The 15,419-nt window shown below is 34.1% G+C and overlaps 1 protein-coding gene across 3 annotated transcripts in view; it reads left to right on the top strand.

Moving 5' to 3' along the window:
* Nucleotides 1–15,419, top strand: part of Lrp1b (LDL receptor related protein 1B) — a 1,970,757-nt gene that overhangs the window by 1,855,800 nt on the left and 99,538 nt on the right. For 2 of the 3 annotated variants that reach the window (XM_029472167.1, XM_021181392.2), the window contains exons 73-77: nucleotides 5,536–5,661; nucleotides 6,603–6,740; nucleotides 7,554–7,688; nucleotides 10,201–10,320; nucleotides 11,884–12,125. In XM_029472167.1, the coding sequence (XP_029328027.1) occupies nucleotides 5,536–5,661; nucleotides 6,603–6,740; nucleotides 7,554–7,688; nucleotides 10,201–10,320; nucleotides 11,884–12,125 (761 nt within the window). Of the gene's footprint in view, nucleotides 1–5,535; nucleotides 5,662–6,602; nucleotides 6,741–7,553; nucleotides 7,689–10,200; nucleotides 10,321–11,883; nucleotides 12,126–15,419 lie in introns of those variants that run through there. The other variant, XM_029472172.1, reaches the window with a different exon arrangement.

The raw sequence follows: 15,419 nt of genomic DNA, 5'->3' as shown, positions 1-15,419 counted from the left end.
TCTCTCTCTTTCTTTCTTTCTTTCTTTTGGATTGGAAACTTTTAATGACTTTCTATTTCCTTAGCAGTACAGGTCTTTTTAGATTATTTTTCTAATCTTGATTTAACTTTGGTAAATGGTATCTATTAAGAAAAATTTCCAATTCTTTTAGATTTTTTAAAAAAATTTTGTGGAATACAGGGTTTTAAATTAAAATGTAATGAGTCTTTGTATTTCCTTGGTGTCTACTGTTATGTTCCCCTCTTTATTTCTGATTTTATTAATTTGGATTATTCTTTCTATCTTTTAGTGATAACTATTTGTCTATCTTGATGATTTTCTCAAAGACTGAATTTGACTGGTTCTTTCTATTATTCTCTTTGTTTCTATTTTATGGATTTCCTTTCGTCCTCAGTTTGATTCTTTCCTGCCTTCTACTGTTCCTATTATGCTTGCTTATTTTTGTTCTAGAGATTTTCAGTGTGTTTTAAGTTGTTAGTAGGCATCCTCTCCATTTTTTAAATGTATAAACTTAATGCTATGAACTTTCACTTTAGCACAAATTTCAATGCACACAATAAGGTTGAATATGCTGTATCTTCGTTTTGATTGAATTCCAGGAAGTCCTTTATGTATTTTTTTTTTTATTTCTAGCTTGACCCAGCAGTTATTCAGTAAAGAGTTGTTCAGTTTCCATGAGTTTTAGGCTTTCTATTGGTTCTGTTCTTGTTGCAGTTAGTTTTAATCCATGGTGGTCTGATAAGATAAAAGGTGTTACTCCAGTGTTCTTATATCTGTTAAGACTTGCTTTGTGACCAAGTATTTACTCAATTTGGAAAAAAGATTCCATTATGTGCTAAGAATAAAATATGTTCTATCGTCCTTGGTTAAAGTATTATATTCATATCAGTTAGGTCAATTTGGCTCATAATATCTGTTAAGTACTGTACTTCAATGTTTATGTTTTGTATGGATGACTTATCCATTGCTGAGAGTCTAATAATGATGAATCCAACTAGTAACATGTGAGGTTCAGTGTATGATTTTAGCTTTAATAATGTTTATTTTACAAATATGGTTGCTTTTGTTTTGAGACATACTCATTAAAAAAATTAAGAAGTAATTTTGATGTAGTAATTTTCTTTTGGTGAGTATAAAGTGTTCTTCCCCATCTCTTTTGATTAATTTTAATTGGAAGTCTATGTTGGTAGATATTAGAATCGCTGTGTCAGCTTCTTTCTTGGTTACATTTGCTTGGAAAACTTTTTTTCTAACCTTTTACTCTGAGGCAATATCCATCTTTGATGTTATAGTATGTTTCTTGTATGCAGCAGAGGAATGGATCTTGTTTTTTGGATCCATTCTGTAAGACAATGCCATTTTATTAGGTAATTGAGTCCATTGATACTGATTGATATTAACAATCAATGATTGCTAAAGGCCTTTTCCCCAAGCAGCTTGATTATGAAATTTTCATTTTGCATGTTTAGTGTTTCGATTATTATATAATGGAGGAAATTTATGTTCTGGGGCCATTTTTTTTAAGTGTGTAGTAAATGTTATATACCTTTATAGACATGTCCTTTTAAAAGTTAATAAAATATTCTTCCATGATTAAAAAAAAATTCTAGGTTATTGAGCTGGGATTCTTCTCCTTTTTTCCTATTATTCATAGGTTTGAACTGGTTATAGTGTCAGTCATTTTTTTTTTATATAATTCATGTTTTTTCTTTTTCTTTCTTTTTTTTGTTTTTTTGTTTTTGTTTTCTTTTGTTGTTTTTTTGTTTGTTTGTTTGTTTTTCGAGACAGGGTTTCTCTGTATAGCTCTGGCTGTCGTGGAACTCACTTTGTAGACCAGGCTGGACTGGAACTCCGAAATCTGCTTGCCTCTGCCTCCCGAGTGCTTGGGATTAAAGGTGTGCACCACCATGACCGGCTTTCTGTTTTCTTTCAAATATAGAATGTAGACATAATGATACACACAAACACAGTCAGACAGATAACTCCTTTTGAAAGCATTCTCCTTTGGGGATGGCAAGATGGCTTAGCAGGTAAAGGTGCGTGTTGCCAGTTTTGATGATCTGAGTTCATTCCTCAGAATCCACATGGTAAAAGGAGACTGACTCCTGCAAGAGTCCTCCGATTTCCATACATTTTCCAAGGTGAGTGTGTGCGGAAGTCAGTCATTTTGTTCACCGTTTTTTCTTTTTTCTTTTTTTTTCCCAATTTTTATTAGGCATTTTCTTCATTTACATTTCAAATGCAACCCTGAAAGTCCCTTATACCCACCCCCCTGCTTCCCTACCCACCCATTACTACTTCTTGGCCCTGGTGTTCCTCTGTACTGAGGCATATAAAGTTTGCTAGACCAAGGGGTCTCTCTTCCCAGTGATGGTCAACTAGGCCATCTTCTGCTACATATGCAGCTAGAGACACGAATTCTGGGGGTACTGTTAGTTCACATTGTTGTTCCACCTATCGGGTTGCAGACCCCTTCAGCTCCTTGGGTACTTTCTCTAGCTCCTCCATTGGGGGCCCTGTGTTCCATCCAATAGCTGACTGTGAACATCCACTATGTGTTTGCCAGGCAAGGGCATAGCCTCACAGGAGACAGCTATATCAGGGTCCTTTCAGCAAAATCTTGCTGGCATATGCAATAGTGTCTGCGTTTGGTGGCTGGTTATGGGATGAATCCCGGGTGGGGCAATCTCTGGATGGTCCATCCTTTCGTCTCAGCTCCAAACATTGTTTCTGTAACTCCTTCCATGGGTGTTTTGTTCCCAATTCTAAGAAGGGGCAAAGTGTCCACACTTTGGTCTTTGTTTTCTTGGCTTTGGGTTCTTTCTTCAGGGGATTTATTAATTTCTTCTCACTTTTTTGATGTTTTCTTGTATGTCTGCAAGAGATTTATTCTTTTCTTTTTTAGGGAACTCTATCACTTTCATGATGATGCTTTTAAATTTATTTTCTTCTGCTATGATAGAATATCCAGAGGTTGTTGTAATAATATGACTAGACATTTGTGGTGCCATATTGCCCTGGCTATTGCTGATTGTATTTTTACACTGTCATACAGGCATTTGGTTTTAATATGAATATAGGTTGTTACCCTTTCAGTCTTCTTGGCTTGGTGGTACAGTAGGAAGTCTCCATCAAAGCTGATACTCGACTTCTGGTAGCTGTTTTAGCCTTCTTCCTGCACGAGGTCTCTGTTCTCTCTGTCATAGCAATCACTTGCTCTGACAGGCATAGTCTACCCTTGATCAGAAGTAAATTATTTTTAATCTTAATATGTCCCTGTTTTTAAAATTGGGTTTTATTATATAATATATATAATATATCCCGATTACAGTTTCTCCTTTCTCTATTCTGCCCAGTTCCTTTCCAACTCCCCTCCCATCCCAGTCCATACTCTTCTGTATTTCATTAGAAAAGAATAGGCTTCTTTGGCATAGTAACAAAACATAATTAAATAAACCATAAGATAAAAACAAAAGAAATTGCACCAAAGTTGGACATGGCAAACCATCAGAAGGAAAACATCCCAAGAGTAATCAAAGCCCCTCAAGAGTTTCATACAAATACTAAAATGAAAGCTATAATATATGCAAAGAGGACCTGGTTCAGAACTATGTAGGCCAAATGCTTTCTGCTTCTGTCTCTGATAGCTCATATGAGGTTTGTGCAGTTAATTTATAGGGCTTTGCTCTCTTGTTGTCCTCCACCTCCTTTGGCTCTTACACTCTGTCTGCCTCCTCTTCATTATGGTTTAATGAGCTCTGAGAAGACTGATTTTAGAACTGTGTATTCCAAGGTTTCTCTGGATCTCTGTCTCTCTGTCTCCCTTCTCTGTCTCTGTCTTCTCTCTCTCTCTCTCTCTCTCTCTCTCTCTCTCTCTCTCTCTCTCTCTCACCAATGTCTAGCCTCTATATTTCTTCCTATGTGATGAAGGAAAAAGCATCCCTGATGATAACAGAATAACACTCTCATCTGTGAGTATAGCAGGCTATCATTAGGTGTCATTTATTGTCATATATTAGTAAAGACCACTGGTGTGTTCTTTTAGCCTAGGTCTTTGGGCTATCTAGTCTATAGTTCTTCATAACCCAAGCACTCTTGAGTTATTAAAGGTATTAAATTCATTGTTCAGTCATATGTAGAAGCAATCATATGTGTAATGATTTAAGCAATCATCCACATAAGAGCCAGAAGCTCATTTTCTTCCATTATTTTACCTGATCCTGATCAACCCTCTTCCTTTCCTACCAGTCTCTTTTCCAGCTCTCTGACATTTGGTTTTAATTTTATGATCTATTTAGTTTTAAATAGATCATAAAATTAGATAAAAAATAGATCAATCTGTGTGATCATTGAGTAGGAACTGTGTATTGGAGTTCAGGGAAGTGACCAGTGAGCATATAACTGAAGACATTGACTCTCCCTCTCCATGAAAATGTCAGTGGGAAGTAATTCACTTATTAAGGGTGGAAACCTCTAAATATGCTTGATTACTGACAAGCTACTTTTTATGCAGAGCCAGTGAAGGCATCTACCACTGCAGTGAGTTCATGGCTGCAATGTCTTACCAAGAAGGTGGCATTTTATAGCCTTTGCACATATCTTCTAGCTCTGACTTTTTTTCCTTTGTGCCCTTTCATTAATGTTCCATGAGCTTGAGAGGGGATGCACTTGTTTAAGGGTGTACACTTACCCATCACCTATTTTTTTTATAATTTGTGAAGATATGAGCCTTGTATCCACTGTCATATATTAGAAAAAGAGGCTTCTCAGATTAAGGTAAAAGATAGTATTTTGTGATGGGTATAAAGTTTATATTCAGGAGACAGTTTGAAAATAAGTCAGTTTAGCTAAGTGACTTCACTGCCATGAATTTTTGACCATGTTTAAGCATAGAATCATTTGTGTGATGTTATTTCTGGGGAGACATAGTCATTCCAGGTAGGGAACTGTGGTAGTTTGTATATGGTTGGCCTATGGAGGGGGCACTATTAAAGGTGTGGCCATATTGGAGGAGGTATATTGTTAGAGGATGTATGTCATTGTGGATGTCTGCTTTGAGGCTCCTGTGCTTAAACTCCACCTACTTTGAAGAGTCCTCTACTGACTGCCTGCCAGGGATGGCCTCTTCATGGCTGCCTTTGGCTCAGGATATAGAACCATGTCTGCCTGTATTCTGACATGCTTCTAGCAATAATGATAATGGACCAAAACACTGAAAATGTAAGCCAGCCCAATTAAATGTTAGCCTTTTAAGAGTTGTTTGAGTCATGGTATCTCTTCACAGCAGTAAAACCCTATCTAAGACAGGAACCAACAAGAGAAATTCCTTCCTTACCCCAGTTATTATCTTCAACCATATACTTTTCTGTAATAATTGAACAAACCCTTTTAAATTTTTTCAAGTATCCACATTTCACTATTTTTAATTAAAAGCAAAAGCCATATTTTCTTTCTAAAAAGAAAGTACATTTTAAAAAGTTAATATATTTGAGTCATTTTGTTGTTGGTTCTTTTCCTCTGTTTTTGTTCTTTCAGTCAAATTTCTCTGCCCACCCACGAGGCCTTACAGATGCAGAAATGATAGAATCTGCCTGCAACTTGAGAAGATATGCAATGGGATTAATGACTGTGGGGACAACTCTGATGAAGAACACTGCAGTGGTAAATCTGTTTGATTGGAAATATTGATTTGGGAACAACTTGAAAGATAAGAGAATAAATTTATTACTTAAAATTAATTGTAGCAAAAAAAAATCCTTTTTGACTATATGAAGGCTTTTCCCCAGGCACCAGAGCTTGCCACGGTCATATAGAAGGAAAACCACTCCCTAGCATTTCATCTGCATTTAAAAAGAAAATTGTATGGCTTTATTCAATGTCTCCCCCTAAGGTACTTCATTTAAGATAATATTAATCTCACATGAAAAATAACTTGGTTTAAAATAATTCCTTGTTAAAATGGAGATGGAATGGAGAAAGTCTTCACAAATTATGTGCAGATAAAATATTTTTCTCAATATTCTGAGATACACAAATCTTCAATACCAAAAAGATGATTCAGAAACCATGCTGGACTCATTCTCATCTAAGTCTTCTGCTTCCTATAAAATACCTACTTTTTGAAAAAAGTCATATCAAAAGCTATTATTGCATACTAAGTGCACATAGCAATAAAATGATTGACTGACACACGGGTCAATACATTTCTCAGTTCTTGCCCGCAATGTTTCTATTTAAGTAGACAGTGAAGCCCACAACTAGTCAATGTGTACAGAATAAGAAACTTAGAAATGGTTAGCTCAAAGTGGGGTGCATATGTCACATTTCCCCCTCAAGGCTCAGAGTTCCTTGTAAAAGAGGGAGCAGAAATACTGTAAATAATATTTGTACATTTTCTTATAAAAAGTGAGTTCTCTTTAATATATGGAATATTTTCATTTTTCCAAATTCTAAAACTTTAAAAATCTATTTGACTTAGCCCATATATCTTGAATTATAAGACAGAAGATTCTGTATTTTCGTAGCATTTAGTACAATGTTGAATACATTGTTTGTTCAGTTTTATGGTATGAAACACTAACCACTTCCTTAATGCTTCATAGGTAAACTGTCATTGAAATCCAAGCCTTGTAAGAAGGATGAGTTTACTTGTAGTAACAGAAATTGCATCCCCATGGAGCTGCAATGTGATGGCCTTGATGACTGTGGTGATGGCTCTGATGAACAAAGCTGCCTGAAGAGTGAGTGGTTTCTATTAATGGGGTACAAGAAGGAAGATTCTCTATCATGAATTGGTCTACTCTTGCATGGAGACAACTCTTCACTGTGCACACATGTCAGACCTTTGCTAAATTAGCATTACTTGGAGGATCACCTAATTTTTGGACTATGGGATAGAATAGTTGATTTAGCATGAATTTGATCAGTTGATGTAGGTAAGAGACAACACAGTCTTTTCTCCATAATAAAACTCCTCTGGATTATTTGCGTTTAAAGGGACTTTCCTTAATGGAGAAAAAGAAACAAAATTAAGGCTACTGTACTGAAATTACAGGGAAGGCTTCCTTTGTTCTAACAGCATTGTAAGCCTGTTTTCCACTGACATGTTACTTTTATTAGTGTGCCCAAATCAAAAATGGTTCAAGCTGTGGTTTTAGCCTTCTGGCCCCTGATGAATGCATCTGCAGAATAGTTGTAAAAAAAAAATTCTAGGGAAGGTTCTGGCTGTTAGAAAAAATACAAGATAGGTAAATATTGTTGTAAAGATGGCCTTTCAGGAAAATTATTTATATCACTTGGTTTTAGGAAGTTGTGTGGTTTAACAATGGCTGTCAATATTAGTGTAAGCAGATGTTCTCCTCTGTATTTAATGTAATTAATTCAGTCATTTTAGGCCCTGTGAGTCTCAAAAAAAGAAGAGTGTATGTGCATAGAAGAGCAAAACTTTAATGGGAATTATCCACATAATAAAATATTTCGAATTAAAAAATAAACTCCAATAAAAAATAAACACCAAAGTCATATTAGTTTTGATTCTACTATTTAAATCCTAGCTCCCATTGAACACACCTGTGAGAACAATGGGAATCCATGTGGAGATGATGCATATTGTAATCAAATCAAAACATCTGTTTTCTGTCGCTGTAAGCCAGGATTTCAGAGAAACATGAAAGGCAGAGAGTGTGCAGGTAAAGTAATTTTCATATTTTCTTAACAGCTTGCCCTCAATCCTCGGCTTATAAAGAAACCCAAGGCTGCTAAGTTAACCAATGACTGCTCTTCAGGAAAAGCAGTATCTATGGGCTAACATTTCACTTATGGGGGAGAGGGGGGAGCAGGGGGAAGGGAAGGGAGAGGGAGGCGGGGAGGGACAGGGAGAGAGAGTCTGGGGCAAAGAGCATGTTTGATTATACAGCTAAGCTAACTATCCCTGAAACTATAAAGCCTCTCTGAACAAATTTAGCCCTGCAACAATTGTGTTTTGAAAAGCAAATTACAAATTTATGGGTTAAAAACTATTGAAGTATTAGACTCATTCCATGAAAGTATATTATGAGGTGACACATTTTTCTTGACTGTGGTATTTCTCATGCTGTGGCAAATAATTCATTTTGAGGAACTTGTAAGCTTTTGTCCTAGCACCATGGTTTAAGCAATCCTTTGAAGTAAGTCTTTAAAAATTTAAAGTCAGTGTCTAAATGACCTCCTTGTCAACTTCTGATCATGTAAAAATTAGGCATTCAATTAAGAGATAATTTCAAAATAAGCTATATATAAACATACATCAGAGCTTTAACTATAGAGCCATATATACTGCATTTTTCCAATGTCTATACTACTTATGGTATTTTTGATATTTTATAATATTTACTTGTTATTGGAATTTTCAATAATCTCAGATGTCTGTATAGCATATTTCTGTTAAATATTATTTTGTTAATTTATTCATGATTTTGTGAGTACATGGTGCCTAGAGATTGACCTCATTCCTTTCTAACTCTCAACATTGCTTTTGTGAGATAAAGCCTGGTACTGAACCTGAACATCACTGATTGTTTAGAATGTTGATCAGGAAGCTCCAGGGATTCTTCTCTAGCCACTGTGCTACTTTCCCTCATGGGGCATTGGGATCTAAACTCAGATCTTCATGCTTGTTTGTCCAGCGCTATCCAATGGGCCATCTCCATAGCCCCATGAAAAACTACAATAATCTATTCTTCCAGCTCTTATTTGCCTAAATTTCTGGTTTTAAAATGACTTTCCATTTTATCAAACAACATGTAAACACTAATTCATGATACTCACCCATGGATGAAAGCTGTGTTTCTATACACTTTGAGAACTCTGCTCACGTGGCCTCTTTTCTTATTAACATGAGACTTTGAAAGTTGGTAAACTAAGTGTTCGCTACTTTAATTAAAACCATTTTTCTTTTGATATCTGTGCCTATCATTTATATGCAAATACACACATAGAAAGAGAGATTAAAGACACTAGTTTTGACTGTATTGATTACCTAAAAGGACAAAAGTGTAGACGGTTCCTGTTTAATGTGTGTTTACTAACTTTAGAAATTCTGTTCTCAATATTTCATTTTATGCTATTGCAAAGAAATATAACCACAACTATATTATTTGTCAATTCAAATAACCATTTTTAACTATTTTTATACCTCTGTTGTAGATTCAAGTAAATTCTGAACATTAATTAAAAATGAGTCAAATATATATATATATTTGTTAAAAAGCAATTTCCATTTGATATTAAAGAGAAAAAGGGTATTAACTAGACTTTGCAATTTAGTCTGTTAAGGTCCTTCACTTTTATAATATATATATTATAAAAATATTGTTTTGTATTAAATTCAAAACAGTTTAGTTGAAATAACCAAAAGAAAGAAAGACAAGATTATAGAATAGAAACAGAAAGACCTTAACAGTACTGTGTACAGGTGTGGTGAATATGTGAAATCAGAAGAGCCAAAAATTGAAAAGATCAGAATCTTTTTATAAGACAAAACACAGGTTTATCTTATATACCAAATCCAGAGGTAAGCTGTAGAAAGAGCTGACACCCTAAACAAAGCAGAATAACCTACTGCAATTTAGATGATTAAGATTTAATATGATACATTTTACTTCATCCCTGATCCCTCCTGAAGACAAGTAAATGTTCATTACACAGAAAGTAGTTGGTATTACAGAGCTTCAGGATTCACTGGAGAAAAGCCATAACATAGGCAACAGAATGTGCAAAATAGACTGTCATGGTGTCATCTTCATGTGTCATTAGGTATGGTTGTGTATAGCATTGAGCCTTTAAAATGCTATAGAGTGCTAAATAAAAGACAGGTATTTTCCTAAACTAAACATAATCTGAGGTATGACTTTATCTTACAATCTTATTACATAATCAGGGCAAGTATACAATATGCGGGGAGCAGAGGAATCTTAAGTGAAAGTGGAGGGGGAAAAAGGGTGGTCAACAAATCCCCTGATCATGTGACTGAGTTCTCAGGTCTACTCATGCCCCTAATTCAGTGTGGCATGTTTCAAATCACAGACATCACCTGTGGCTTCTTTACTTCTTGCTGACTTAGCCCTGCTTATTTGCAGATGGCTGTTCAGGTTCTCTATTTAGTTGTCACGATAGTCCTTATTTTTCAATGGTGGAGATGGATTCTGAGCTCTTCTTTCACAGATCTCAATGAATGCCTGCTGTTTGGAATATGCTCTCACCACTGTCTAAACACACGAGGATCATATAAATGTGTCTGTGACCAGAACTTTCAAGAAAAAAACAACAGCTGTATAGCAAAAGGTAAGGTAATTAAAAAGTGATTTCAATTCTTCATGAATATCTTAAGGGGAAAATTTTGTACATTGCATTTTAGCAAAAGACCTATTCTGAATAAGATGAAATATTTAGATATTAAGGCAATCAATGTGGCTACCTTATTTTTATTTTGAAATGGGAACTATATTTTCCTTTGATGAAAAATATCGTGTTTCTATTCTGGAAACTTCCAAATTCTCCTGTGTGAGCTCATTTTAAAAGCTGCAGTAAGTCCTATACCACTAGAGCTTGTTTGCTTGTGTCTCTGCCTTATCGTTTTAGTCTAGTTCAAAGTGATTTACAGAGAAAATTATTAAAGATCGAGCAAAAAGTATTAAAATTACTTTTTGTTTTTAGCAGTTTGTCAGTAGAATAAAAAATTTAAGCACCAGTCTTATAGCCCAGTAATTCTGTTTTTTCAATAAGTGTAAAAATATTTTTTACAACTGTAAAACTATGAAGGCATAAGGACTAGGATTAAAAAAAACATGTAGTGACAAGTTGAAAAGTTACAAAATATAGAAATAAGATTTTAATATTTGCATATTAACACAGTTATGGTGCTAGACTTCTAAATATGTATTTTAATTGCTCATGTATTTTACACAATATATAGCTTTAATATCATCAGTTACACAATATCATTAATGAGAAGTAATCACATGAGAAAACTGGTCCAATGTCACTTATCCTGTGTGAATGGTGTTAAGTGTACTTAAATTTGAATCCTAGGACTGAATCCTATGACCATACTTTCCACACTACATGGCCTAGAAGAAGTCACTCTTCATTATTCGAGACTTGGTTCTTCATTTATAAAATTGCGTTATCATATCTATTTCCATGATTTCTGTGAGAAATCAAAGTAAATTGAAAGAAAATTAATATAATATACAAAAGAATAAATATTGAGTAATATTTACACTAGTAAATGATTTATTGTATATTATCAAATTCTGTGATCCAAATTTATTTTAGTTAGAAATAAATTAAAATTACAAAACCTTAATGTAACAAAGAATAAAATCTATTAAATGGAAAATAAAACAGGACAGGATGTAGCTTAGAGATGGATTTTTTGCAAAGCCATCAGTTGAATGAATCTCTACCCCCTAAAAAAGAAAGAAAAAAAAGATGGATGGAAGGAAGGAAGGAAGGAAGGAAGGAAGGAAGGAAGGAAGGAAGGAAGGAAGAAGCTTAAATAGTTAAAGTTATAGGGACACATGTCATAGAATAGCATCTAAATACCAAAAATCAGCACACAGTATGTTGTGCTTTGCTAAAGACATCCTTTTCCAATCCTTAATTTATGCACATGAATAAAGTTTTGTACTTAAAAAAAGAACGTGACTACTAATGAATATTGTAAAAAAGTGTTAAGCAGAAATCAAATATTGTGAAGAGTTTTATAAAGGTATAAAACTAGCTGATTTTCACTTTGGAAGAAACTGTATAAAGAATAACAAAGCAAGATAATTTAAAGTATATCATCACTTTTGCTCTAGTTGAAATTTCCTCTATTTTGTATTTTATTACAATAATCTGCAGGCTCTGAAGATCAAGCTCTCTACATAGCTAATGACACTGACATCCTGGGTTTTGTATATCCATTCAACTACAGTGGCGGTCATCAGCAGATTTCTCATGTTGAACATAATTCAAGAATAACAGGGATGGATGTACATTATCAAAGAAATGTGATTGTCTGGAGTACTCAGTTTAATCCAGGCGGGATTTTCTACAAAATGATCGATGCCAGAGAAAAGAGACAAGCGAATAGTGGCTTGATTGTAAGTAAATAACAGAAAATTTGAAAGCTATGCCTTCTTTAAACATCCTTAATTAAAAAAAAAGATCAAAGTATCTGAAGAATTAAGATAATCAGTTATTTATTCCATACAGAAATAAATAGTTCTTTCTATTTTCACAAAAGCATATTTACTCTAAAATTTACTCTAAATTCTGGTTTGTATTTTGCTTGAGTGCATTTACCATTGTTACATGGGAATGAAAATAAATAACAGCTGGATGTTTGGAACACATTATATTTTATATTTAAAATTCATGCATATTGTGAACAGAAGCCATTTTTAATCTTAATATTTGAATGGGAAATATGTGTGCTTTTTCCATTAGAATGTAACATAACATGGAGAAAATTGTTTCAGTTTTATGAATATCAAAATCTACTTATGAGACAAGAAACTAGAGTTTCACTATTCCTTCCTTTTTTTTTGAGAAATGCATTTTGGAGAACATTTGGCTGATACAGGAAGGGAATGTTGATTTTCATGGCTAGTTTTGAAAATAATAAAATAGACCACTTGTTTAGAATTGTATTTGTTGACAATCTCTATTTTCATTACAGCCTTTAAAGTTATTGCATATTTTGTATTTTAATGTAACCAAGGAAAAAGAGATGTGCATACTTATTTATTTTGAGGGAGCTTGGCCTTTCTTCCATACAATTCCAAAGTCAGGTGATACCACAGAAAGGCCATGGTACCTGTTTGGATTCCTCATTAAGTTTTTTTTACAACAGAATCTATCATAAATATCTAAGGATATGAGTGATAACTGATGAGGCTTAGAAAATATTCTAATTTTATACTACAATAAAGGTTTAAGCTGCAAGAATACCACTTGATGTTGTGTTGAACATATTTTAATTATATTTTAATGTATTCCTTATATGTTCAGTTAAGTGAATGTATTTTATGGGAGGGAAGTGGCAGCCTATGAGTGCAGATGCTTTGGAAGGCCAGAAATTCATAGCATGAAAGTTACAGGTAGTTGTAAGCCATCTGACATGGGTATTCTGAGGAGAACTTGAACTCTGAAAAAGCTCTTCACATTCTCAATTTCTGAGATATCTCTCCAAGTACAACTTTTTTTAAAATATTTTTTATTAGGTATTTTCCTCATTTACATTTCCAATGCTATCCCAAAAGTCCCCCATACCCTCCCCCACACTCCCCTACCCACCCACTCCCACTTTTTGGTCCTGGCATTCCCCTGTACTGGGGCATATAAAGTTTGCATGACCAATAGGCCTCTCCTTCCAATGATGGCTGACTAGGCCATCTTCTGATACATATGCAGCTAGAGACACAAGAGCTCCGGGGTACTGGTTAGTTCATAATGTTGTTCCACCTATAGGGTTGCAGATTCCTTTAGCACCTTGGGTACTTTCTCTAGCTCCTCCATTGGGGGCCCTGTGATCCTTTTAAATAAACAAAATTAACTAATGAATTCAGGTTTAGAATAGACCAACTGTTTATAAACTTGTCTGTGTCACTGAGTTCTTTCTTCAGCTCTCCCTGCCAGAGACAGTGTTAGGTAAGTTTGAATTCTACTCAGAACAGGTCTAGTACAGAGAGGAGTCATTCAGCAGATCATTCTGTCCCCCACCTTGCAGAGCTGTACTTTCTCTCTGTCAAATCACAAGATGACACATAGTCATTGTGTGTGCAATGGTTAGCTGTAAAAATAATGTCTCTTTTCATATCACTCCTGAAAATGAAGGTTGCTTGTGACCTCATTTTCTTTCTCTGGTGTCATGAAATCCCTTGGTTGGCCTGACTTTGAATTATGTTCCTGTTTTCTATCAGTTCTTTAGTTTCTTTGACCTAATTTTAGGTGTTTGATCAAAATCTAATTAAGTATATGTCATGTATTTATTATAGATTGATCACATGTAAATACATTAATTTTCATATAAACCAACAAATTGTATTACTACATAACTACATTGTTAAAATTTATTGACAGGATGCTGTGTGCTGCATGTTGTACTAAAGATGCCTGACAGTTTTTTAAAGATCACTTACATGTTCAGTTTTGGTATAATTTTTGGATGCAAATTATTTTGTTTAATTTAGTTCTTAGATTTATACACAATCAGTGTTAATAAGTACATTTTTATAAATTAGATGGCAAAACATTTAATATTTGATAACTAAGATTTTATATTTGTTCAGTCAGATGTATGAGTATATATCTTATTTATACAGTATACACATTTATTTGCTGTCATGTCTGCAGCTTTCTGTAACTTCAGTAGAAAATTGCTTGTAATCCATGGTAAAGACTTTCATTAGGCTTGTCTGAAACAGGATATGAAACCTAACTTACTTTTAAATGGTTGTGATGAGTTTGTTACATTGTCTAGACTATTTTCTCCAGTCCTTTCAGAAGGAATATAACTAACAACATTAACCAGGGAAGCTGTGCATTACTTTAATATAAAACTTGCTGTCAAAGAGCTAATAGCTGATTCAATGCAGTATCAAAGAGAGGGGAGCTGTTGAGCCATACATTGTGGTTCACTACTACTTTGTAATCCCAGTGCCTTAATGTAACAAGATGCAAGAGTCTATTCTGACCACTTTGATTTAGGGTAAATTTCAGATAAATTAACATCTCTGACTCTTAATTGTACATCTGAAAAAATGTTTACAGTCTTGAAAGCAGTCAACTTCTGAATCCCATTCCAGGTAATAAACATTTGTGATTTCACAAAGACAGGCAATAGAATATGTTAGAATATGTGTCTCTCAACTTTTAACTAACCCTATTGTTTCTCTAAAATATATCTTGTGTATAAAAAACAAAAAAAAAACATATTTTAATGTCAGATAAAAGTGTGTGTTTCTAATGGTTACCAGCTTATCACCAATTAGTTCAAAAATCATAAAATCTATTTTATGTTCTAAGTTTTCAAATATGTGTTGAAAATACAGACTGAGGCTTCTATAATTCTTAGAAAACAAAACTCAGGACTTTTCTACAAATATGATTTTGACACATGGAATTTTCTCTAAATCTAAAGACAAGGGAAAAAAAATCACAGAATCAAATGATTACTACATTAGCATTTTTCTATCAATTTCTTTTAGTTTTTTAAATTTTTACTAAAAATTTTACATATAAATTTTGAGAATATTTCTTTCCAAGACTCCTCCCAATCCTCCTGACTTCCACACCTACTCAACTTCATGTTCTTTCCCCACCATCTCACTTTAAAAACAACCGAAAAAAAATTAATCAAACTCAGGGGTGAAATCAACCAAGTGGAAACAAGA

Source organism: Mus caroli, chromosome 2, assembly GCF_900094665.2.
Source record: "Mus caroli chromosome 2, CAROLI_EIJ_v1.1, whole genome shotgun sequence".
Taxonomy (NCBI): domain Eukaryota; kingdom Metazoa; phylum Chordata; class Mammalia; order Rodentia; family Muridae; genus Mus; species Mus caroli.
This window is presented reverse-complemented; position numbering and strand designations above follow the sequence as displayed.